This window comes from Micrasema longulum, unplaced genomic scaffold (genome assembly GCF_059751315.1).
Source record: "Micrasema longulum isolate JH-2025_06_02 unplaced genomic scaffold, ASM5975131v1 h1tg002420l, whole genome shotgun sequence".
Classification (NCBI taxonomy): domain Eukaryota; kingdom Metazoa; phylum Arthropoda; class Insecta; order Trichoptera; family Brachycentridae; genus Micrasema; species Micrasema longulum.
In genome coordinates this window covers 124,819-152,167 of record NW_028279567.1, presented here as the reverse complement: position 1 = coordinate 152,167, position 27,349 = coordinate 124,819, and the positions used below count along the sequence as shown (strand labels likewise).

The 27,349-nt window shown below is 33.1% G+C and overlaps 3 protein-coding genes across 3 annotated transcripts; 2 read left to right on the top strand and 1 right to left on the bottom strand.

The window, feature by feature from the left end:
* Positions 1-897: 897 nt before the first annotated feature.
* LOC148272245 (uncharacterized) lies at positions 898-4,085 on the top strand. Its single transcript, XM_088240307.1, has 2 exons — positions 898-951; positions 3,260-4,085. Exons 1-2 carry the CDS (start codon positions 940-942, stop codon positions 3,911-3,913), a joined length of 666 nt encoding a protein of 221 aa, XP_088096433.1. The 5' UTR covers positions 898-939; the 3' UTR covers positions 3,914-4,085.
* Positions 4,086-14,601: 10,516 nt separating this feature from the next.
* On the top strand, positions 14,602-21,947 carry LOC148272244 (uncharacterized). Its single transcript, XM_088240303.1, has 2 exons — positions 14,602-14,650; positions 20,997-21,947. Exons 1-2 carry the CDS (start codon positions 14,639-14,641, stop codon positions 21,741-21,743), a joined length of 759 nt encoding a protein of 252 aa, XP_088096429.1. The 5' UTR covers positions 14,602-14,638; the 3' UTR covers positions 21,744-21,947.
* A 3,501-nt stretch (positions 21,948-25,448) lies between these two features.
* On the bottom strand, positions 25,449-26,386 carry LOC148272243 (uncharacterized). The gene has a single exon (XM_088240304.1). The coding sequence runs from the start codon at positions 26,362-26,364 to the stop codon at positions 25,633-25,635; it is 732 nt and encodes a 243-aa protein (XP_088096430.1). The 5' UTR covers positions 26,365-26,386; the 3' UTR covers positions 25,449-25,632.
* Between the last annotated feature and the right edge of the window lie 963 nt (positions 26,387-27,349).

The window sequence follows — 27,349 nt, the reverse complement described above, 5'->3', positions numbered from 1 at the left end:
TTTATAAAATTAGAATTTAGATAACAACAAGTCTTGCAGCTACTGAGCGCATGAACGGTCGAAATTCTAGACCCCATTTACTAAATTTAGATATTTGATAGCTACTTACATCATCATCATTTCGCTACCCGGCTTTAGAGGTGCGTAGGGCACTACATTGGGACTTCAGTTCCAGTGTATCTACATATTTTTTGTTGCATGTAAGATAAAGTAATCAGGATGTTCAGTGCTTTTTTCAAATAATAAAAATCGAACTGGAAAACATAGTTAAAAGGGTACAAAACTTTTGTTTTTGTAATTTTTTTATTAAAAATAGCTTTGCTCGAAACCCTGGAGTATCTTTTTCACGAAGCGTTTTCTTCTGTAGTTTTCAACTAAGAACAAAATTTTTTTTTGATAAATACATATGAAAAGCTATAGAACTTCGTATGGAAATTAGAAAATACCATTTTATAAAAAAAGTTCCGGTTTAAATGAAGACTTAAATTTTCAAGCAAAAAATCAAATGTTTTATTGTTAATCGATCAATCGCAAATTCCGTACGATCCCCCCCCACCCCCTCGGGAGTCATTAAGATTAACAAATTACAACAGGGATGGAGAATACCTTAAATAAGTTTATAAGCCTTGTTAATACCCAGACTTCCATAATCCCTTATTTAAGGTATTCTCCATCCCTGTTGTAATTTGTTAATCTTAATGACTCCCGAGGGGGTGAAATCCAGTCTTTTGTCTACGAACATTTGGACAAACTCAAATATTGTAATATTTTGCTAATGTTAATTATATTTCATTACAATTTCACACGCTAATGCTAATTACAACTGACTTGCCAACCCCCACTTAAAAGATAGCAAACTTCAGTTGTATAAAGACTCAGAATTCCCTTCGAAAGATTACAAGCAGTTTTCATCTTAGAAAAGGCTAGTGTAGAACAATCATGAACACTTTGGTGAGTACTCAAAGTGATAAGATTAACTATTTTTAAAACGAATATTTTACTATCAATGTAACTAACCTTTTTATATTAAAAGATTAAGTCGGTGGAAAAATGGCTGAATGATATTTATTTATATAGAAATTAAATTTTGAACGAGAGCAATTAAAAAATTTGATGGGCTCAGAAAAATCTGAATTTTACAAGCCTAATTCTTGTATCAGTAGATGCATTGAATGCTTGTGCAGATTTTTTTTTACCATAGCGTGTTAAAACAAAATAGTAAAATTTTTTTTCTCCAGACTTCTATGATATATCATATTTTGCCATCTAAAACAAAGACGGCAAAACAAGATGTGTTTGACACACCATATTTAGCCATCTTTCTACAGACATGACATACCATCTTTAGAAATAGAGTAATGGTTCACAAAACAAAATGTGTTTGACGTGTCATATTTTGGCATCTAAAACTAAGACGACAAAACAAGATGTGTTTGACATGTCATATTTAGCCATCTTTCAACTTACAAAACAAACTGTTTCTAGAAATAGAGTAATGGTTCACAAAACAAGATGTGATTGACATATCATATTTTGGTACCTAAAACAAAGGCAGCAAAACAAGATGGGTTTGACATACTATATTTAGCCATCTTTCAACTGACAAAACATACTGTCTATAGAAATATAGTAATGGTCCACAAGACAAGATGTGTTTGACATATCATATTTTGGCATCTAAAACAAAGACGACAAAACAAGATGCGTTTGACATACCATATTTAGCCATCTTTTAACTGACAAAACATACTGTCTTTAGAAATAGAGTAATGGTTCACAAAACAAGATGTGTTTGACATATCATAAATTTTTAATCATTACTCTATTCCAAAGATGTATTTCCCCATTAAAAATTAAAATTTATAAATATTTTTTTTTAAGTTGGCAAATAATAGTGCAAATTCCAAAAACTAAAAATTCAAGTAAAGAAAATTACAGAGATAAAAATAATGTGTAAATAAAATTAATACAAAGCAGACATTTAATGATGAATATTAAAGGCAGCATTAAATTCTTATTGTTAGAACCTCATCCAGCTGACTTTTACACACTCTTTTACTTCAACTGGGAATTTATTTTTGGAAGAATGAGTAATTTTTTATGTAGCTTATTATAGCATAATTATAAAAATAAAAATGAGTTTATAGTTTTATTTCACTTTTATTTATAATTTTTTACCAGTGACCGGGTTTTGTCGTGACCGACATCGTCAGACTGGTGGGAGACTAAACAAATTTATATGTTAGATGCAAGTGCAAGCAGGGGTTGTAAATCATGATTTTCTATAATTATGGAAATAAAAGAGTTTAAATTAAAATTATTTTAGTATAAATTAAAAACAGTTGTATTTATTAAAGTTTCGTTTGAATGTATATAATAAAAACCGGTGAAAATTAAGTAATTTTTCCACCAAGAAATGTCAGCAGAAAAACTATATCTATTATAATAGCATAGCTTCAAGTATCAAACTTACTGTGATTTCTACCCCAACTGTCTGTATAAATGAGCTTAAGCTGAAGGGCGCGTTGAAATTTTAATAGTACAGCGCCCTTAGGCGATTTTTTTGAAAATTGCGCTTTGTAAATCATCCAAAATAGTATTTATTTATTGAGTTCGATTTCTTATTTGCATTTAATTTAAAGCGAACTTAGCTCGTACACGAATTACAACATATCTTGATCACATAAATAAAATTTGCCGTAATAATTTTGTGATTTTCCATATCAAAAAACAAATGAGTATTAATTTTATTTAAAATTACAAAATGTATTTTATTTGCCGACCGGTTTCCCCACATAATTTTTTCTTCATCAAGGCATAAAATAAAAATAAAACTAGAATATTTTACTTCTACAAAAATGCATTTTTTTGTAAATGTATTACCTGTTTGTCATGTTTTGAAACCAGTCGAAAAATAAAATATATTTAGTGATTTCAAACGAAGTTAATATTTATTTTAATGCCTAAGTACTTTAATTTAATTAACACATTTTTTAATATTTACTTCTTCAAAAATTACATATATATTTATTTTCTTACGAAAACATAGTAATTCCAGTCAGAAGTTAAACTGGTTTGAATATTTTATGTTCTGATTATGTTAAACTTGAAATCGGTGTTTATATATTTATCAATGTTTAAAAAACTTCCCAAAAAGTAAATTCGATTCAACCTTTCTACAAATGTAAAGACATTCTTAAAATACTGTTAATAAATTAATCACACCTGAAATAAATTGTATGTTTTTTTTTTTATACAGGTATTCGCAACCCTCTTGTGCGTGGGAGTCGCCTCCGCCCACTACTATGGTGGTCACGATGATGGACAATGGAAGGGAGAAGGTCTAGCCGAGAGCCAGGACCATGGACAGTGGGACCATGGATACGGCGCTTACTCCGGAGCCTACGCTGGAGCTTACGCCCACGGAGCCGCCCCTCTGGGTCATGACGGTCGCGTTATAGACACCCCCGAGGTCGCCCACGCCAAGGCCGCCCATTTCGCTGCTATTTCCGGCGCTTCTCATGGTACCCATGGATACGCCGGTCCCCTAGCTCATGAAGGACACGCTCACGAAGGACTCGCCCATGCTGGGTACGCCCACCACTCTTATTCCCATGGATCCTATGCCCATGGCGCCGCTCCTCTGGGACACGACGGTCGCGTTATCGACACCCCTGAGGTCGCGCACGCCAAGGCCGCCCATTTCGCTGCCATTTCCGGTGCTTCCCACGGGGCTCACGGACTCTATGGTGTTCACGCTCACGGAATCCCTTCTGTCTACGCTTCCCATGGATCATACGCCCATGGCGCCGCCCCCCTAGGACATGACGGTCGCGTAGTAGACACCCCTGAAGTCGCTCACGCCAAAGCAGCCCATTTCGCCGCTAAAGCTCATGCTGGACACCATTATTAATGAAATAAATGTTATCTCATAAAAGTTGTGATGCCATAAATTCTGTTATTGTTGTTATTTTAGTGCAAACAAACAAAACATTTTTTTCTTTTCACGTTTATTTTTCACCTCTATATCTCTAAATATTTTATGTTACCAGAAGTATATGAAATAAACCGTAATCTTAATATTATGATTTGTTATTTACCCTAGTCGACATAATAGTCCTGCATATTAATAGAAATAAATAACTATAAGCCCGAAGGGTAGTCGGCAAACGGTCGGGATTTCGTGGGCAATGGTATAGGGGATTTTGGGACGTGATCTCTCCATAATCTATTTACTATGCACTGGGTACCGCGATTCCGTCTAACTTCTTGACTCTGGATTCTGCCTTCGGAGAGTTTCCTTGCCATTGCCTTTAGTACTTTCATCTCTGACGTTCTGAGCAGTTATTTGATTATTCTATTTAGTTTTTTGTATTTTTTGTTTTCTCTCTATCTATCCTCGCCTCTATTGTATGCACCATGATCGGTCTGACACACGTTTTGTAAATCCGAATTATGTTTCCAATAATCATGTGTTCATTGACTATACGAAATTTCTTAGGCATCCAGGTGTTTATTTACTGAGATGGATATGTTCTCATCATCACTATGGCTGCATCATCTGCATGGCATGTGATATTAATGACCTTATCTCCCTTAGTAGATTCACTACTTTTTTATTTATTCTTGAAGGCGTTTTTTTATATATTTATCCTGCTTGTGTAAGAAAAGGTTTTTGGCGTATGTATTGTTGTGTTATATTTAGTCATAAAGGTGGTAAACTTGCTTTGTCTTCTTGTTGTTCTTAATATGTGTTATTTTTTAAATGTTAATATTATTTATGTCCCAAATCCAGTTTTTACAACTCCTGCAAATGTAATTCAACGTATTATACTTGTAAAATATATAAAAAAATAATAAAACAATATTTTGAGTTTGTCGAAATTTTTGTAGATAAGGACTGGATTCAACTCCAAAAATTTGGACAAACTCAAAATATTGTTGATAAATTACCTGGTCCATGAAAAAGTATAGAAATTGAAAAAATAATATTTTCAGGAGTTGCCTAGTATGTAGGTGAAATAATTCAATTTGATGAATCTCACCCGCATAAATAAAGGTTTCAGCTCTTTAACTTCACAAACATCAACAGATGAAAGAATTGGAGGAATATAGATGTTCAAATATAGGCAGAATGGTGAATGTTACACAGTGTGTAAAGTGGCCACTTAAACCAGCCATTGACAGGTCATAAGCCCTGTAGATGCCTGGACTTCTATATTACCTTCTCTTAAATGTTCTTCATCTCTGTTGTAATATGTTAAAATAATAAATAGTCAAATATCTGGTTTAGGAGGATCTATCAACTTACAAAAGGAATCAAAAAAGAAAACAGCGTATGGACTAAAATTTTAGGATCAAGGACCTTTGTCCTAAGATTTTGAATACGAGTTCCATTTAAAAGAGTATACAGGATTTTAAAAAACATTATCATTTTAAGCAGGAAATAAAAACAAATTCTGTACGCAAGCAATTATGATCATATGACAACAGAGGTTGCTGCCTCCGTTTTTTAAGAACATTTTATTATATTTCATTTGGGATGTTTACAGTTATTGCATAAAAAATAAATAGAAATATATTGATAATACTAGAGCCAATTGAAAAAATCCACTGTTAATCTAATAATACATAATGTATAAGAATGGAAAGAAAGAAAAGAGGTCAAACACTCATATATAATAAAAAATAATTATTTCAAACTTGTATTTATATTGAAAAGGATACAGAAAGGGTGGAGTAAGAAGTTCGATTATTAAATATATATATATAGTTAATACCTACTGTCAAAACCTTTTTGAAAACACTTTAGTCAAGTAATATTATAATTGTATTTAAAAATAGTGTAATAAATTTTACAACCTTATTCTGAAATAATAAATTTATACACACTGAATTAATAATGGGCAACAAGTCCCATATAATACGGTAATCGAATTTACAAAAAAGATATCTTGTTTTATGTGTCAAATAAAATTGCACATTTCAATAGAAGTTTTGTTTTTATTGAAGTATTCGTAAATGCATATCACTAAACATTTTTTCTTATATAACATTTAAAAAAGTATTTTTAATTTAAAATTATATATTTTTAACATTTGCGGTCCACATTATTTTCAAACAAAATATTATGAACCGTAAATGACCAAATTTGTAAAAAAATACATGAGCCTACCATATTTCAAAATAAAATACGAAAAAAAAACTATTGTACATATTTTAAAAGTTATTTCCAATTGTTCTGAATAAATTTTAATCGGGCTGTGGTCCTGTGGCTAGTGTCTCGGACTCGCGGACCAAAGTTCCGTAGTTCGAATCCCACTTTACCCCAACTTGATTCCATTTTCTAATAGTGAGTTATTTACAACTCGTTGAAAATGGCCCTCAAAATGAAATATTTGGGTAAATCATAAGAACGCAAATATTTATTTAAAAAAATAAATAAATAAACAACCTTGGCCGTAGCGCGATAATGAGCGAATGAATGCAATGAAGTAATCACAAATATGTACGATTATATTTCTGGGTGCAATCATTAGTAAACGCATGAATTAGTAAAACCATTTGAGCATGCATTTTTCAAGCTGATTATCCTGAAATATTTTCACGACGTCATCGTCAAATTCTGAAGTGAATTTATGGCGTCTAGTTTGTATGAAGCTAAACAATGTCCGTCGTAAAAATTTAAAACTTCATTTATTTTTTTATTTTTTTTGTTTTTATACAATAAACATAAATGATAAAACAGAGAACTAAAAAAAAAAAGCATAATTACATAGCAATGAAATACATTTTAATAGTAAAAATAGTAAACAAAAAAATCCCACAAAGGCATGGTCTGTTCGTGGGTATACAAGAAAATGTTAATGAATTTTTGCTCTTATAATAAATAATGTACAGTTATAATATTTTTGTGGAACATAAGAAAGAAAGAATAAGATATTCTGTAAAAGAAAATATGGTATTTTTTTATAGTAATTAAAAAAGGAAATAAAAATTATTAAAAAAAACACAAAAATATTCCTAATTATTAAAGGGCAACTAAATAAATCATAGAAAAAAAGAGTTCATATCTTTAGTTTGAATCCAGGATAGAGCAGGTTTTTGAAAAGAAAGAAAATTTCGAAAATTTGAAAGAATAAAATATTATCAGTAAAAAAATAATTAAAAAAAATTGGGTTTATAAAATATGCATGTCTCTGTGCGTGCCTCGTTTTACAATGTGGTATTTCTAACACACGATTCCTTCTTTGACTTGATCTATTTGAATTAAAACTAAAAGTTTAGCTTCTTGGAACAATTGAAAAGAGGGAAAAGTGCGATTTTTGTGAAGCATTATTTTTAATATAAATTTTTGTACAGTTTCTAATGGTTTAATATGATTGTTGTAAGTTTCCCCCACCCAATTATTCCATAGGAAAGCGATGACTGTACAAGTGCATAATATACCATTTTAATTGTATTTAGCTGGGCGTAAATACTTAGTCGTTTTCTTCTGCTTATTGTGTGATGATATACGTCAGAAAAATACACCTTTCATTATTAAAAAACATTTTAATATCTCAGTAAGTAGTATCAAATGCTCTTGAATAGGAAATGGTATTTGTAAATAGGTGTGGATATCTTTGAACCTTACAAGGTTTTTACTGTCAATACCGCAAGAATTTTTAAAAGGTGCTTTACTATCGGTGCCTCGTCGTGGCGCAGTTCGATTCCCACCAGTTTAAGAAAAAAATACCGGAAAGTGTTTTTTTCAATGAAGAAGTTCGGTGCATGTTTTAAGGGCAAATTATTCTAATATTTTTCTTATGTATTTAGGTTTTGTGTCGTTGTTTGATTTGTTTGTATAACTAAGTTCTTCTTCCTTACCGATTCGGGATCTGGAGTATGCGGCTGCGGCCTCAATTTGGAATTTACGCTTTATTCCTTCACTGTTATACTGGGAAATTAGAAAAAGGTGTTTGTACTGACCATGTGTATTTGATTGATCACAAATTGACAATACTGCAGTGAAGGGTACAATGAAAGCTTTTAATGATACTTTATTTTGTTATTTCTGCGGTTTGATTTTTAAAAAAAATCACTTTATTAGCTTTTAAAAAATTGATACTGAATATGCAAAACTGAAAAAAGACACCAATCTTTTGAAATTGTAGGTCAAAAATGTTTTCATCCACGCGATAAAAATTAGAGCATTTTATTATAATGCGAATATTCACAAAAATGTTTGAACAAAATAATAAAAACTGTTTTAATACAAATGAAACGTTATATGTTCTTATGAACAGTAACCAACCAATAAAAGCGTTGTCATGTGTCGCGATTTCATAGTAATAACGCGCACAGTCGTAAATATGGCTTTTCGCTCTATTGCGTAGAACAAAAGTATTGCACTTTTAAAATTTACAACAAAAGTATAACGGACTGTTTTGGTTTGCGCTTGCGCTTGCGATTCTCGACCTGAGTACCGACGGCCCATTGTGTTTTGTGAAAATTATAGCTTACTTCGTGATTGATAATTGAAAGATGATTTTTGTCCGTATGGCCGGCTCTACAGCTGTAACGCCTTAATATTTTGAGGTCGTGGTAGGGATCCGGTTTGCAAATACTCATTTTTTTCGAATTTTAGTGTATATTTCAGTTAAGGATTATACTTATTATGCCACAGGTAAGATGAATAAATAATAAAATTTAAACTGTTATGTGCAACCACAAAATCTCTCGATTATTAATATTATTCGTATAAAGGAATTTTTATGCTGCTCTAAAAAGGAAACATAAAAAAGAGCATTGATACAGAATGTTCCATTTAGTAACAATATTATTTTTTAATATTAAAAGCATTTTCGTGCAACTGTTATTATTATGGATAACTTATATAGCGCCATTTTCGTAATATAATACCTCAAGGGCGCTTTACAAAGTGATTTTATAAAGATATTTATTTAATTTCTACTTTTTTAATTTAAGAAAAACAATGTACTTTGTCACCACATGCTACAGATTTATTCAAATGATTTAGAGAACAAGTGGGTTTTAAGTTTCTTCCGAAACATCACTTCACTCTCACAGTTTCGGACCTCTGCTGGGAGAGCATTCCATGCCGTAGGGCCTGCGACCGCAAATGCGCGTTCGCCGAATTTAGTCGGCTGTAGATGTAGCTGATCTAAGCGTAGGACGTCTGTCTGCTAGTTCATCCGGAATGCAGAGTTCCCTAGGATATTCTGGAGCAGAGTTGTGCAGTACTTATACAAAAGCCAACTGAGTTTGTATTCTACCCTCTGTGGAAAACGTAGCCAGTGTAATTCCCGAAGTAGTGGAGTGATATGACTGAACTTAGAGATTCCAAAATGTAGGATTTCTACGTCAGTGTAATTGATATCCTGACGTAGAGACGGGTACGTCTTGAAACTATTTACTAATGTTGTAAACTATTTGTTAATTTTGAACTTTGTTGTCAAACATTTCTATTAATGTTACTAAATATTTTTTAATAAAATTTAAAAACTTCAACAATCCGGATTATTGAGTGCCAGACTTTATTGGTTTTGAAATACTAAGAGGAATCGTAATCACATAAAAAACTTATTGTCCAGAAAAATTAATTGCACAATTGAATTTAAAAAAAAATTAATTCATAATTTTTTTTAATTTCCTAATAATAATCTGGATATTGGACTGGAGTTTGGACACACGGAGTTCTACTATGATTACTTACCGAGAAGCCGATGTCTATCGGCTTCGAAACGGACCCATCTCTTCTTCAGGCAAATTTTAAATTTATTTTATTTAATTATTTAAACTTTCTACTGAATATGCTGTATAATTTTTAGATTAATTTGAAAATAATTTTTAGGTTTATTTTTTTTTATAAATCTTGGGTAAAAGGAAATTTATGTTTAAAAAAAAAAAAATATTAAGCCAAATATGTTAGTATTAGTAAGTATTAGTAATATGTTAGTATTAGTAGTATTAGTAATGTTTGAAAAAGGCAGATTTGCCGTTTATGTTAATAAAATAAAATAATACCACCTTCGGACAAAGGGATTTTGAGTATTATGCAATTAAATCTTTGACCTATTTCCACTGTCCATGAAAACAATAAGTAACAAGAAAATGTTCAAAAAGGCTATAAAAAATGGATAGTTTAGCTGGGTAGAAGTAAAATTAATTGTCTAATTCGATTAAACCAGTATTAAATCACCTCACAAATGAAGATTTTGTTTATGTTATGATTTTGTTCTTTTACTGTGCGTTTTTTAATACAAATAATATAGGTAAACATCAATTTAGTATAAACATTAATATGTAGTGTTTAAAACTGTCGAAACATTTGTTTTTTCTCTCTGTATATTGAGTCTTCTTTGTAAATTCTCACATGTAAAAATATTTTTAAAAAAAGAATATTTTTAAGTGACCTTGGCACGGGTAGCCCCAGGACAAATCATATTATTATTATTTTTATCAGTAATCATTGTCAAAAAAAAAAAAGAACTCAACATGGTTCTCAGCACATCACCCTATAAAAATGACTTGGAATCTGCCTGCTGCCGACTGCAACACCGTACAAATTACTAGAACAGAACACATTTATTTTTCTAAAAAATATACAGTTATCCCTGAAGACGGCTCCTGCAATGGGTAGCCAAAACGTTGGAACAAATCCAACTTACAGGGGATCAGCCAAACAAAAATACATATTGATAGACCATCTACTTGATTTGTAACACGCTGTACATTCTTTCACTAAACATTTGATAGATGAAGGATAAATAATCAGAAAAAAATGAGTAGGCAGTAAATTGTACTATAACCGTAACAGCATGCTAATTTAATATAGAAAAAAGGAAGCGGTGCACCGAATCTGACCTTTAGTCTGGTAGAATAAGACCTTCGGTGAAGCTGTACTTACGCCAGGCATGCGGTATAGAGAGGCTGTTTCGTTTATAGGAACTGTGTAATTCCTCGGTTATTAATGATTGCTATTTGTAGTGAATTACTAGCCGCGTTGAATAATGGCTTAAACAATATCTTAATCAAATAGTACTCCGCGCCTTTAAAAGCATTTATTCTATGACGTGAATTATTAAATGTCATTACATCATTTTTAATGAAAATATTACACTCACGAGGTTTGTTAAAAAAATGTACATTTGAATTTCGAATTTTGAATTTACGTACGTAATTGGACGAATATATGCAGAAAAGATCCAATTGTCAAATTACAGTTTTGAGATATTAGAGGAAATATAAGATCGCTCTTATATAAAAATGCTAATTTCTAAATTTCAATGGCGTTTTACTCAAAAACTTTACGCGTCAATCACAGAATAATTATTATATAAATAAAAAACGAGTGATACTTTAATCCATACATTTGGAATATCCAGTAACCGGTTTCATCGCTTTCGCGACATCTTCGAGACTGGTATCTTTATTAAGAAGTTCAATGTGTTTATACAAAACAGAGGTAAGGATAGATAATTCAAAATTATATGAAAGTAAATTAAATAAAGTTATTTTTATCTTAAGGATCATTTTCGTTTTTTTTCGGGTTAACTAATGAGTTGATAAAACGCTATTTTTATGAGTTTAAGTATTTTATTTTCAGTCTCGAAGATGTCGGAAAGCGATGAAACCGGTCACTGGATATTCAAAATTTGTGGATTAAAGTACGAGTATTACTCGCCTTTTATTTCTATAATAAATATCCTTATTAAAAAGAACAAATTGTTGCTTAGTTCTGCAGGGGAGAAACGAGGGGGGCGCGGCCGCGTGGTTAACGGTGTGTCAGACTCCCCCTCCCCTCTCCTCGTTTCTCTCCTGCAGAAGTTAGCAACCATTTGTTTATTTTAATATTTTATTTTAAAAAATGTCATTCGTTCTAAAAATTTATTTTAATGTGCCAATATGTCTTCTTGCTCATATTGACTATCGTGGTTTTGGATGTGACAGGGTTTAAAGAACACCCTGTAAAATAAATAACAATGAACTTCCATTAAGAATTTTTACTTACAAACGATATTTGTTTTTTTAATTTTTAATACTGGCGGGTGAGAGAGAAGTAATATTATTTCATATATTGAGTTTCTCTGTTAGTGGTCAAAACGCATTATATAGTATTTTTTTAATCATTTTCATTAAACCTCTATCTTCATCAGATGTTGAAAGGGCTCTTTATTTTAACAACAAATTAAGCGTATAGTGATTCGCACCCTTTTCCGCACCCTAAAACTGGTCCTATTATTTTTTTTTAAATGAAAAGTACAAAAATAATATTTGCTGTATCGGTGCGTTTTCCGTTTTTTCAAATGATTTATCATATTTGTATGCCGTACGTCCGAAGACGGCAGGTAAAACCTTGCACTTTTTTGAGTTTTTGGATGGTTCTATCTCCCATAAGTAACAATTTATCAAAAAAGAAAAAAGAGTAGGGCCACGCTGATGGTAAATATATATAATGTGTAAAATAATCACTACACTGATGGCGTTATCCGCGGAGAAAATAGAGAAATACGTTTGTTTGAAGAAATATTAGACCGCTTTTCCTGTTAAACCACATTTAAAATAAATATTTCAGGTCAAACCTGCCAGAAATCGAGATTAGGATCTCAAGCATAGTAGGCGAACAAGCCACCACTACACTATGGACCTATTCTCACACGATATATTTAAGATTTAAAAACAAAATAATGAACGAGTATATTTTAATGATTTAAATAACAACAATATTTTGAATTTATCCAAATTTTTGTAGACAAGGACTGGATTCAACTCCCTGGGGAGATATTTGTTTATTTAATTATTTTTCCTTGTTTTATTTTTGCACCACAACAGGCCATGAGGCCTAATTACAGTGGTGAATTACATCACAGAACACCCAGGCTTGAGAAAAATCACATATTATTTTTTTGTTTTCTCACCGGGAATCAAACCCGGAACCGTCCGTCTGTGAGTCAAGCGTCTTGACCACTACACCACGGAAGCCGCCATGGCTGTTAGTTAGTTAGTTAGCTGTTAATATAAACCTATTACAACAGAGAAAAAAATATTTTAGAGGAGGTAATATAGAAGTCTAGGTATCTATAGGACTTATGACCTGTCATTGGCTGGTTTAAGTGGCAAATTTACACACTGTGTATTATTCACCATTCTGCCCATATTTAAACATCTATTTTCCTTTAATTCTTTCATTTGTTGATGATTGTGAAGTGACTTCTTACTACCTTTTCTTAAATGTTTTTCATCTCTGGTGTAATATGTTAATATTAACAGCTCCCTAATAAATTGAATCCAGTCCTTGTCTACAAAAATTTGGACAAATTCATAATATTGTTGATAAATCCACCCGGTCCATGAAAAAGAAAAGAAATTAAAAAATAAGATTTACAGGCGTTGCCTATCATGTAGGCGAAATAATTCAATTAGATGAATCTCACCTGCATAAATAAAGGTTTCAGCTCTTTAATTTCACAAACATCAACAAATGAAAGAATCAAAGGAATGTTTATGTTTAAATATGGGCAGAATGGTAAAAGTGTGTAGATTGGCCACTTAAACCAGCCAATGACAGTGCATAAGCCCTGTAGATGCCAAAACTTCTATATTACCTTTTCTTAAATGTTATTCATCTCTGTTGCAATATGTTAATGATTTATATAAAATTATCAATAAAACTAATTGGTTAAGTTTCACTTTTATTTCATTTTGACCAACGAGCGCTTTTGCCTCAGAAGGCTTCTTCAGGACTGAAGACTGACAGTATTACCTTAAACACTCGTTAGTCAACATAAAATAAAAGTGAAATTGAACCAAGAACTTTCATTCATCCTTTTATTTCTAATTCTATCTCAATCATTTACTATATTTATTTATTTATTTGTGACAAAATACAACGTTTATAAATTTGACATGTTATATTACATTACATATTTTGTTTGAACGAAATATCCCCAATCAGCAAAAGTGCTGGTACGGGGGATATTATATAAAATAACACAATAGTTTAAATAAAAAGTAGATGAAATAACATTACATATCACTCGTCACACGGGCTGTAAGAACTGTTTTATTTAGGTGTTTTTTTAAGTACGTAAATGATTTGTATATTTTTTAGGTCATTAGAAAGTGAATTGAATAATGTGTTTTTTAAAATAAATTATAATAAATAAATTTTACTAATGTAATGAAGCATTTTTCATTAATAAATTCAATCAAAAAACGAAATTACTCAAGGAAAAGCGTATTGAATACGTACAGAACCCATATTAGGAAAAAATAATACGTGTTACGAATAAATTCAATTTTAATTCAATTATGGAGTTTTATCAAGAAATATCTAAAATAAACATCATTCTTACGAATATATTTTGTTTTTATTATAATAATATTTGATTTGGGGGTGGACTGCAATATTTTTTTATTAAAAAACAATAGATAGTCAATAACATTCAAAACAGTGAAACGAGTAGGCTTGAATTTAATAATATGGAATTAAGTGTATCGCAATGCATTTTTAAACTCACCTCCCACTCCTGTGAACATTCAATAAGGCTTTCTGCTGGTATAAAACCTTCAAGTTGTTTCTTTTCTAACCACAAGCAGTTTTCACCTCAGAAAAGGCTCACACAAGATAATCATGAACGCCCTGGTAAGTTATAAAATATTACAAATTCAAAGAGATATCGTTTTAAAACAAATATTAATACTACAATGTCAGAGTATGTCCAAATGTTTACAGACTTGCTGGATTTCCTCACTAGGGAGTCATTTTTTATTTTTTTTATTTTTTATTTATTTATTTACACTCTTTATCAAAATACGATTTTAAGTTCACTTTGCGCTGCTAACAAGGGTACATACCCGTTCCAAGCTAGGCAATTACATTTTAATATATTATAACAGTTAACAAATTAATAGAGAGCACAGATAAATAAAATATAAACTTATTCGTATACTCATTTTGATACATATACATACACACATACACATATATACACATATATATACACAAATATATACACACATACATACATACACCCATGCGCATACACATACATACATGCATAAAAACATAGACAATTTATTTATGCGAAACTTCATGGTTGCCATCTACAAATATATTTTTTAAATTATTCCTTTTTTTTATATTTTATTTTCGACACCCAGTAAGAATCTCCAATCTGTGGCAAGCATCACCTTTTCTGACTCCCTACGACCAATGTCATGAAAGAGCATTTAGATCTTAATTTGTTGCAACAGAGAGGGAAAACATTAAAAAAAGTAAATACGGAAGTCTAAGAATTTACAGGGCTTATAACCTGTCATTGGCTGGTTTAAGTGGCTACTTTACACACTGTGAAACATTCACCATTCTGCCTATGTTTTATCCACATTTCCTTAACTCTACCAACTGTTGACTTTTGTGAAGTAAAGGAGCTGAAACCTTTATCATGTGGATGAGATTTATCCGGCTGAACCAATTCTCCTACTTGGCAATGCCTGAAAACAATTTTTTTTATTTCTTTTTTTACCAGTTAGTTAATTCAACATCAACATATAGAGGAGTGGAGGCAATGTGGATGTTTAAACATAGGCATAATGGTAAATGTATTACAGTTTGTAAAGCCTCCTCGGCGGCCTCCACAGTGTAGTGGTCAAGATGTTTGACTCAATCACAGAAGGTCCCGGGTTCGATTCCCGGTGAGAACCCAAAATTATATGTGATTTTCTCAAGCTCGGGTGTTCTGTGATGTAATTCACCAATGTAATTGGGCCTCCTGGCCTGTTGTGGTGCAAAAAAAAGTGGCCACTTAAACCAGCCAATGACAGGTCATTAGCACTGTAAATGCCTAGACTTCCATATTCCCTTCTTAAAAATGTTTTTTCTCTCTATTGCAACAAATTTAGATCGAAATATTAATATTTCACCATAATTCTCTTTTCACACCTAATGGCGCCTAGGGCACTGCATTGGTATACCAATCGCAGCGTATCTTGATATTTATTTTTTTTTTTCATTTTTTTCAATATGATCAGTCTTACGCTTGAGGTGCCAGTCTGGGAACTATGAAATATTGTAGTGTAAAATTACTTTTTTTAATAAATAAATCTCGAGACCTCTTGCATGGTAGGCAAGCGTGCTGACCAGTACACCGCGAGGGCAACATCAATATTTATTCTACCGTAACCCAAAAGAAAACGCTGAGACATGCATTATCGACAGAATCAAGAAAGGCGTGCCGCGTTGGTTTGGACATTTAGAGCGAACGGACAGCGAAAGAACGGCTAAAAAAGAATCTACGGTGCAAATGTTAATGGGTGCAGAAAACGTGGAAGACCGAGAAAGACATGGCACGATCAAATCCATCAAATACTTGAAGATAGACATGTCAAGAGTAGAAATAATTGGCGTGCGTGCATGAGAAGATGTATGAATGTAGAGGAAGCGAAGTCAGTATGCAAAGATAGAGATATGGCGTTTTATCCTTTCTGCCTACCTCTACGATTTTTTTGTTTGTAATCTTGAATTCCCGCAAAAACAGTCATTGCGTTGGCCACGCCCTTAATACGTCACAATTCATGTGTTAATTTTCAACTTTGTTCCTAGTATTTTAAATTTTTATAAAACATCGTCATGAATCTTGACGTCACAATTATCAATGCAAAATATGTCGCACTTTTTGGTCTATATTTTTTTTATAATTTCTTGTTTTGAGTTATATATGAAAACATTTATCCACAGTATCCATATTGATTTTGAAAATACAATTAACTATTCAAAATCAATTTCATATATTTTTATCGGTATTTGTAGTATGTGATTATCCCTTTTCTCTACCTGAGTACCAACGGCTCGTTTTATTGGTGTAAAGGAGAATGGTTTTTCTCCATATGGGCGACTGGTATTAGGTTATTACTCTAAGCGTATTCCCGTATTTTCGTACTATAGCAGTTATAATTTAAACCATTTTCGTGTCCCTGTCGTTTTGTATTTTAGGTAAATTGTTTCTTATGGAAGCTAAGACCATCTAAAAATCCATTAAAGCACACAGTTTCATATGTCGTCTTCGGACATACGTTTTCGGGTGTGGAAAACTGGACAAAACTGGCAATTTCAGTTAAGCATAATTAGTTCCACGTAGAGTTGTCTTTTTTGCACAATATCAGGGAGGCATTTACTGGAGAGTAAAAAAAAACAATGTTCAAATATCTATTCTTCAAAATTTTCGTCCATAGAATAATCCTCTTAAGGATGGTTGTTTGTTTAGTCGTGAAAAAAGTTGAATTAATTTTCATAAAGTACAAAAATATATATATTTGATTTACTGAGCGACGAGTGCTTTCACCTAAATAAGCATCTTCAAGTCATTACTAGTCTTAAGTTTGTCTACTAAGGTTGTCAAAAATAGTTAATCTTATGAGGTTAATCGATATTTCGTAAGAAAATGATTAACTATAGTGTTTTATCAACAAATACATACAAAGAACCTCAATATTACGTTATTTTGAAATGCTTAAATTTCTTGTAAATGCACCAAAACGTCTTTTTAAACGTGAAATACGTTTCACAGAGTTTAAAAAAAGTGTGCTAAAAATAAAAATGGCAAATAAGGATCCTAGTATAAAAACATCTCGGGATTCAAAAAAACATATTTCGAAATATATTGTAACTTAATTTTCCCAAAAATAAAACTTTACAAAAAAATCGTAAAAAAGATAACTCACTACCATCTTCCTTTGCGCAAACCTCTGCGCCCGGTCAGTAAAAGAGTTATGTAGGGTATTCCAAAAGCTAATGCTTAAAATGTTAAATCAATATTACGCATTGTTAATAACATATTATAAAAGATATGAAGAACATTTTAGAAAAGGTCTAGGCACATCTACATTCACCATTCTGCCCGTGTTTGAACTTCAGTCCTGTAGATGCCTAAACTTCTATATTACCTTCTCTAAAACGTTATTTGTGTCTGTTGTAATATGTTACTATAAACAGCGCCCCAGGGAGTGGAATCCAGTCCTTGTCTACAAAAATTTCGACAAACTTAAAAAATTGTTGACGCATTGTTAAATTTACTTTTAATCTTATTTAATTTCATTTTGGTATTGCGCTATTTCAAAATCATGTAAAAAAACCGTGTTTATAGGTGTTCGATTCTGAGGACATTAAAAAAATTATAATTCTCTTATTTCTCAATACAAGAAATTGTAAAATGATCTTTGACAATTAATTGTTTATTGGCAGTAGTTAATTACCTGTGCATTTATTGTATAACATTAAAAGAAAGTTACTGAGCAACGGCAAACGCAACATCAGAGCAGCTCAGATTTTTTTATTAGAAAGAGCAATTAGTCATTTCTCAAAATTTGAGAAGATATACGAACTTGACTTATTTAATGACTCAGCTCTCCGCTACAAGCGGAAGCAGAGTCTCATTGAGAATAATATTGTTTAGTATTTTTTTAAATACATATAGCCGCTTTAAAAAAAAAAAATAAAGATAAAAAATAAGAAAACCCTGTACATATAAAACAAGCACTACATTTACACTCATCACCCCATAAGCCACACTTTTATTCACAACAATGGAAAAACCCACACAGATAGAATCACGTGTTATACATATTCTCGTTGCATTTTGCTGTTCTGTCAAGAAATTATATTAAATATTGTGTTGTTTTTATTTTATTTATTTATTTTATTAGGGAAACAAACAGTATTTACACAAATATTGCCAATTTCTTTGTATGTGTAAGAAACTCATGCACACACCAAAAAAAAATTTTTACACTTAATACAATAATTTAAATTATGTTTAATATAATAAATATAAAAGAAACGAAATGAAAAAAAAAGTATATAATATCTGCTTCTCTCAAAATTTCTAAAATTTCCGACCTAAATTTACATACATTGTCACAAAAAGTATCAGCCTCGGTAGATATATTGTTATATTGGTCGCATATTCTGGGTATTGTAGATTGTTTAAAATAGTTTGTTGACGCGTTTTCAGTGTAAAACAGAAGATTTTGTCTTGTCGGTCTAGATGGCACACGGAATGGAAGTATTTTAAGTAGGTTAGGAGAACCAATTTTATTATTTATTATTTGACTAAAAATAACTGGTCTAACATTATTCTTAGATTTTTCAGAGAGTTTATTTCATGGTATTGCATACTTTCAGCATGGTTAGAGAAGTTAATGTTTAACCGGTGTTGTGAACGTAAATAGTGCTTAGTTAGGTTAATGTTTTTTTTGTAATCATCATCATCATCATCAGCCGTCTTTTGTCTAATGGTGAACACAGGCTTCCCTCCTTCAGTCTCCAATCTCCCTATCCTGAGCCAACCGCATCCAAACACTTTCTACAACTCGTCTTATGTCATCAGACTACCTTGTCTGAGGCCTGCCGACACTTCTTCTACCCGTTCTGGGTCGCCATTTCAGGACTTTTTTGGTCCATCTAGAGTCTGTGTTTCTGGCTTTATGACCAGCTCGGCTCCATTTCTGGTTGGCAGCCCTATGGACCACATCGGTGACCTCTGTTCTTGCTCTAATCCATGTATTGGTTTTTCTGTCTCTCAACAAAATACCCAGCATTCTCCTTTCCATGGCTCTCTGTGTCACTGATAATTTGTGTAAATTTGAGTATTGTGAGTACTTTGGAGATTTCAGGATATACGAGAGCCTACCAAAGGCAACCCATGTTACACCTCGTTTTCTTCCTTTTTCTACCCCATGATTATCTTTCCGAGGTTTATTTCGTGTCCTAGGTTTATATAACTATCAACATTTTTAATGATTTGTCTATTTACCAAGATGTTACATCATTTGTTTGCATCACTCATTTCTTTAGTTTTTGAAACCATCATTTTCAAGCCTATTTTTGTAATATTACTGTATTATACCAACGCAGTACCGTGTGCACAACAAAACATAAATAAATTATGATAAAACAAAAAAACATTTATAAGAAAAAAAAATTGCAATAGTTTATTAACCGTGCTCTTGATAACACAGTGCTCAAACGAACTACATGTCGATGGTGGAATGGCAAAAATTACTCTCCGACCTGTAGCCAACTTTACAGAAGATCCAATTAAAGTTTTTTTTGTTAATTTTTTAAAAAATACGTATTTTTTATTATGTTGGGGTGGTTCTCACGTTATTTAAATATAAATGTAAAATACCAGATTTTTTATTAGAAAAACACTTTCTTTAGATGTTCTGTAAAGTTGGCTTCATGTCACTTAGGAATTTTTGATTTTCCACCGTTGATATGTACACATTTTTAAATAAAATAAACTCATTTCATCGCTTGCCTGACTCGTAACGAATATTAAAAAAATAAAAACATTTTTATGACAATAATAGTATGTGGGCAAATTATGAATTTTTTGGTAAATTACAGTCTTTGTGTGTCATTGTTAATGCAAATAAATTGTCATTTTTAATTCAATACTATTTAGTAGAATAAAATATATTTGTAAACAATCATCGTCAACTTATCATAAAAATATGCTCAATGTTAAATATTTATAAAGTTTTATTTATTTTATGTTATTTTATAAGGTAATTAAATAAAGATACTAAATACATACTAGAAAACATTCAATTTGAAAGCATTTGTCAATACAATTTTACATGCATATATCTTCAATTATAAAATTACACAAAATGGATTTATACATTAAAATGTAATTTATATTTTTTAATATTTTTTTATATATATATACACGATACAATGCAATAAAAGATAAGTTGTACGTTTGTACTAATTAAATAACATTTATTCCTAAGTGATTATTCGCAAAAGTTGAGAGAGTATCATGAAAAATGACAATTTTATTGTTTCGGCTGTTATATTTTGGGCATTGAATCTATTGAAGTTTAATATTTTTTATTGTTCACGTTTCTCACTAATGAAACTGTTTGAAGCGATGCTCACTTGTTAATTGTTGTAATATGATTGAAATACCTGTATAATTTTTCAGTTTGTTGCATTCCTGTGCGTGGGAGTCGCCTCCGCCCACTACATCGGCGGTCACGAGGACGGGCAGTGGAAGGGAGAAGGTCTGGCTGAAAGCCAGGACAATGGACAGTACGACCATGGATACGGCGCTCACTCCGGAGCCTACGCTGGGGCTTACGCCCATGGCGCCGCCCCTCTGGGACATGACGGACAAGTTGTAGATACCCCCGAGGTCGCCCACGCCAAGGCCGCCCACTACGCCGCTAAGTCCGCCGCCGCCAGCGGCGCCCATGGCCACTACGCCCCAGCCGCCCATGCCTACGCCTACGGAGGACACGAAGACGGACAGTGGAAGGGAGAAGGTCTGGCCGAGAGCCAAGATAACGGAGATTACAACCACGGATACGGCGCTGAATCTTACTCCGGAGCCTACGCCGGAGCTTACGCTCATGGCGCCGCTCCTTTGGGACACGACGGTCGCGTTGTAGACACCCCTGAAGTCGCCCACGCCAAGGCCGCCCATTTGGCTGCCCTCGCTTCCGCTTCTCACGGGTCTCACGGTGCCTACGCCGCCCCTGCCTACTCCGCCTACGCCGCCCCCGCCTACGCCGCCTACGCCGCCCCCGCTCTCTCCTCCTACCACCACGCTGCCGCCCCCCTGGGACACGACGGACGCGTAGTAGACACCCCTGAAGTCGCACACGCCAAGGCCGCCCACTTGGCTGCCCTCGCTTCCGCTTCCCACGGAGCCCATGGCCACCATTATTAAATCCTCGCCTCCGACCGACGCCGTGGAAGACCTACAATATTGTACGTCGCAGCAACCTCGTAGTTTTTGTGATTGTAGTTGTTAATTTATCTTATTATATATGAATTATTTTTATCATTTTCCACCTTAATTGTTTATATTCCTAAATTTTGCTATGGTTGGCAATACAACATCAATGAAACGAATAAAATGATTAGAAAATTACCTTGTTTGTTTAAATCAATTACTTCTAAAATGAATTAGATTCTAAGGCAGATTTTAAAATATTATTATTGCACACTCTTATAAAGGTAAATATAAATTCATATTGCTTCTATTTTTTTTTAAAGATAGAATAAAAAAAATGGTCTAAGACCCTTGAAATATTACGTCCCGTTGGGGAAACAAGGTTCTATGTAGATTCATATTTTTTTTGAGACATGAAAGTTTCAAATGAATACTTTACTTAACTTAATAATTATAAAGAATTGATTTCGATTGTTTTTAAAATGTTGATGAAGATAGAACCAATATTTAAATAATAAAAGTAAAAAAAACAAATTTTGTTAGTTAGAACCTTGTTTCCCCAACGCAACGATTGGTTACCAATTATCACTCAAATTCTTATTCTAAGTTTTAGTGGTGCGGGTCAGTGCTAAGCAAGTTTCTGACGTCACTGAATAGTTCATACCCTCCAAGCGCAGGTCTATAAAGAGCCTGGCTACTGTGTGGAAGGCGAGAGTTTACATTTTGCTAAATCTCAGAATCGTTAAATATCGGGCTATATTCAGGCGTCTATAAATAAGGCTTATAGAAATCTGAGCTTTATTATGCGCACCATTTAACCATTCAAAACAACTGTATCCCTCAAAATCTTATATAATGCATACGTTCGCCGCCATCTTGAGTTAGCATCTTTTGTTTGGAATCCTCGATATACAATTTATATATCTCAACTAGATAGAATACAGAAAAGATTTCATAAACTTCTGGATCGTAAATCTCTTACATATTTTGACTCGTATGAAGACTCTTCTTCCTTTCACAGTTTAACTTCCCTTACTAAACGTAGAAGCATTTCTGATCTATCTTTCCTCTTTAAAATTAAAAACAATTTTATCGATAGTCCATATCTCTTGGAGCGTATTTCAATATTTTGTCCCGTAAAGTCAACACGACAAGTTCATTTTTTTCATAATTCATTTTCCAAGAAAAAATTATGTTCAAAACTCGTTTATTTATCGTAGCTGCTCCAAATTTAATTAACTTTATCCCTATTTAGATATTTTTAATACAAAATTTCGTGAATTAAAAAAAAACCTTTTTGAAACATTGTAAAATGAAACATTTGTCAGTGTGTAATAAGTTTATGTTCCTTTATATATGTTTATTTTATCATGATATCAAAATTTTGAATTAGTCAACTATATTATGAAAATCCCTCTCGTCCACTCCTCTACTCTATTTCCTCATCCTTTAACCATCTTACGAGCTTTTTTTTTTTTCTCATGTCTTATATAATATTTTATTTTTCTCTTTACTGTGTAACATGTTCTCTTACTATATTTGTAAAAAACTTCAACTGGATGTATGTACTATTTTTTATATTTTGTATTTTTGTATAACAACTGTTGTTTTTCCTTAATAAATAAAAATAAAATAAAATTAGGTAGGGGGCGAGTTCGTAAGCATCCTCAGATTAAGCCAGTGGTCCGCCGAGGAGGCTCCTTTTATAATGTAAAGCATCACATTCACATAGAATGTGCATAGGTGTTTTCTCATCTGCACTGCAGAACATACATCTAGAAGTTTTGGAAAGGTTCATTTTAGCAAGGTGTTTGTTCAATCTGCAGTGCCCTGTAAGGGCTCCAGTGATAACCCTCACTTGATTTAGGCTGTGTTTTGTTTAGGTCAAAGGCAAAACCTTGCGAGTACCCTTTTATCAGTTCCTTAGCTTGGTGCTGACCAGGTATTTTTTGCCAGAGCTTCACTCTTACTATCTATGAGTATATTGGTTCAACATTCTCATTTAGTTGTACATTGGCAAAAGGTACTACAACTATTACAACAATAACCAATGAACCAAAAATTAATCTTAATTTTATATTTGAAGCACTGACTTTGAAGCTACTCGTATCTTTATATATATAATTATTCTGTATGTGTGATGTTACTGAACTCCTCTTAAATGTCTTAACCGACTTACGTGCGGTTTTCAGAGAAATGTAGATCTTTGCACTGCGCGTGTTCATTGATATTAAAATCTTCAATCTAATACATTGCAATTCTTCTAATACATTGCAATCTAATACATTGCATTCAATCTAATACATTATCTAATATATTGCCTCTACTCAATATAACCTCCTGCCTATTCACTTTAAATCAATTTCTTACCAGTCTACGAATGGAAATCAACTAACACTAAAAAATCATTTCCTCAAATTATTTCTCGATAACCCTTGACCCATGTGATTTAATGTTAAATAATATATTATAATTTGTTTTTAAAAAGGTCTCCGAGATATGTCCATTTTTGTTTTAATTATGTTCAACAAAATGTATTTTTATTTTTATCTGATAATCTTTAATTGTATCAATCCCAGAATGAGTTTGCTAACTCATGGGAATACAATTTTGTTTTTGTACATTTTTGTATTTTAAAATAACAAATAAAAAAAATAAATACGTAAAAAAGAAGTTAGTAACATAAATGTTTTATTCATCGATCTATCAAGGTTGCATTTAAAGAGGTTGCATTTACAAAAACAATTGAAGGGTGTTGTTTTTTCGTGTATAAAAAAGTTTGTCTATAAATGTTTACAGACAGCATTCGTTTTTTGTGGATCTCAATCAGATTATTTCTTTAAATTCCTTATAATTTCTACCCATTCATTTCTTTTTTCTGAATTTTTGGTAATACTAAATTAATATTAACTGATATTTATTACCTTAAAAGAAATCGTATTACTACATAAGTGCACCCCTGTTGGTGAGAAGAGCAAAGCTAGACATTTAAAAAAAGAATTTCATGGTTAATTTTTTTTTTTTATGTTTTGCAATTCAACCATTGAAAAGTACCTAGGTACCCACTTTAATTCAATATTTGAATAATAATAATTCATCAAACAAAATTCACCAAACTAAACATTGGACAAACTCAAAATATTGTTGATAAATCCACCTGGTCCATTAAAAAGTATAGAAATTGAAAAAATAACATTTTCAGGCGTTACCTAGTATGTAGGTAAAATAATTCAATTAGCACCCGCATAAATAAAGGTTTCGGCTCTTTAACTTCACAAACATCAAAAGATGAAAGGACTGAGAGAATAAAGATGTTCAAATATGGGCAGAATTGTGAGTACAGTGAGTAAAGTGGCCACTTACACCAGCCATTGAGAGATCATAAGCCCTGTAGATGCCTAGACTTCTATATTACCTTCTCTTAAATGCTCTTCATACCTGTTGTAATACGTAAATATAAACAGCTCCCCAGGGAGTTGTCTCCAGTCCTTGTCTACAAAATTTGGACAAAAACAAAATATTGTTGATTTATGATCAGCTTTAAAAAAATGTGTGCTTATTAAGTAGTTTATGTATGTACTATGAGTTTTCGTGAAAAATAATAATGATTTTTAAAAATTTAGTCAGTTAAAAAATGTAAGTTAATAAATAAACAAATATTGTAAAAATATAAAAAAGTCTTATCAATGTCGACCCAAAATAAATTTTATTTTAATCTCATTTGGTATATACATAAATGTTTTACTTATTGGCTCCAAGCAATATTGTCCATATCAGAAGAAATGGATAAATATTGCATTTTCTGTCGAACACATTTTTAAATAAATACAACTACAATCACAAACAGATGGAGGTTCCAAAACACGCAAAGGAAGTTGAGGAATTAATAATGGTGAGCTCCGTGAGAAGCGGAAGCGAGGGCGGCCAAGTGGGCGGCCTTGGCGTGGGCGACTTCAGGGGTGTCTACTACGCGTCCGTCGTGTCCCAAGGGGGCGGCAGCGTGGTGGTAGGAAGAGAGAGCGGGGGCGGCGTACGCGGAGTAGGCGGGGGCGGCGTAGGCACCGTGAGACCCGTGAGAAGCGGAAGCGAGGGCAGCCAAATGGGCGGCCTTGGCGTGGGCGACTTCAGGGGTGTCTACAACGCGACCGTCGTGTCCCAAAGGAGCGGCGCCATGAGCGTAAGCTCCGGCATAGGCTCCGGAGTAAGATTCAGCGCCGTATCCGTGGTTGTAATCTCCGTTATCTTGGCTCTCGGCCAGACCTTCTCCCTTCCACTGTCCGTCTTCGTGTCCTCCGTAGGCGTAGGCGTGGGCGGCCGGGGCGTAGTGGCCATGGGCACCGCTGGCGGCGGCGGACTTAGCGGCGTAGTGGGCGGCTTTAGCGTGGGCGACCTCGGGGGTGTCTACAACTTGTCCGTCATGTCCCAGAGGGGCGGCTCCGTGGGCGTAAGCTCCAGCGTATCCTCCGGAGTATGCGCCGTATCCATGGTCGTGCTGTCCGTTGTCCTGGCTTTCAGCCAGACCTTCTCCCTTCCACTGCCCGTCCTCGTGACCGCCGATGTAATGGGCCGAGGCGCCTCCTACGCACAGGAATACAGCGACCAATAGAGCGTTCATGCTTGTCTTGTGTGAGCCTTTTCTGAACAGAAAACTGCTAATGGCCTGTAAAGGAACAAGCAGAAGGCTTTATACGGATAAGCAGCCTTCCTTTGATTTTGCACTAAGAGAAGGGGTCTATTATACATTATACGTAATACCACGTTATTAGAGTTATTGAACTTGAGAGCGTTTGCTTAATTTTGGAGCAAACTTTCTAAAAGGTCAGATTTGTATCAAAGAAAAAATATTTAACAATAGAATAAGGAAATACGAAACCACGTAGATTTAAAAAAATAAAAATAATTAAAACTCCACCCATTACTAATTAGTTTTATCTTGTTACATTTTCAAACTGCTCACACCTTTAACACTTTCATTGACTGATTTTTCAAATGATTTACGAAAACAAAAATCATTATTTGGTCTTTAAAATGTTTTTCACACCAAGACCTTTTATTCCTTTTTTAATGAATAATAAATAGCCTAAATAGGTTTTCCTATCTGTTGCAAAACAATTAGGTTATTTAGAAGGCGGCCTCCGTGGTGTAGTGGTCAAGACGCTTGACTCACAGACGGACAGTTCCGGGGCTGATTCCCGGTGAGAAAACAAAAAAATAATATGTGATTTTTCTCAAGCCTGGGTGTTCCGTGATGTAATTCACCACTGTAATTGGGCCTCCTGGCCTGTTGTGGTGCAAAAATAAAAAAAGAAAAAAGAAAAAAGAAAAAGTCGTTTTTAAGCCCTGACCGAGGAACAGAAAAGTTCTGAAAGGGGTCGGAATAATTATTGATTTTACTGTAGTGCACAAAATGAATACGTAAATACGTTATTCAAAATGAAAAATAACAAAAACGAAAAAAAAAAAAAAAAGTATGTATAAAAAAATAAAAATATGTGCACATAAACAAGTTTAATAACTACTCTTATATGAACCTTTGATCGAGTAGCCACTTTCTTAATTTGCTCTTGTTACATCGTGTGTTGAATTTAAGTTCTTTTGGC

Excerpts from the sequence above, each read along its gene's own strand:
- LOC148272243 (XM_088240304.1), bottom strand. The coding sequence starts at position 26,364 with ATGAACGCTCTATTGGTCGCTGTATTCCTGTGCGTAGGAGGCGCCTCG.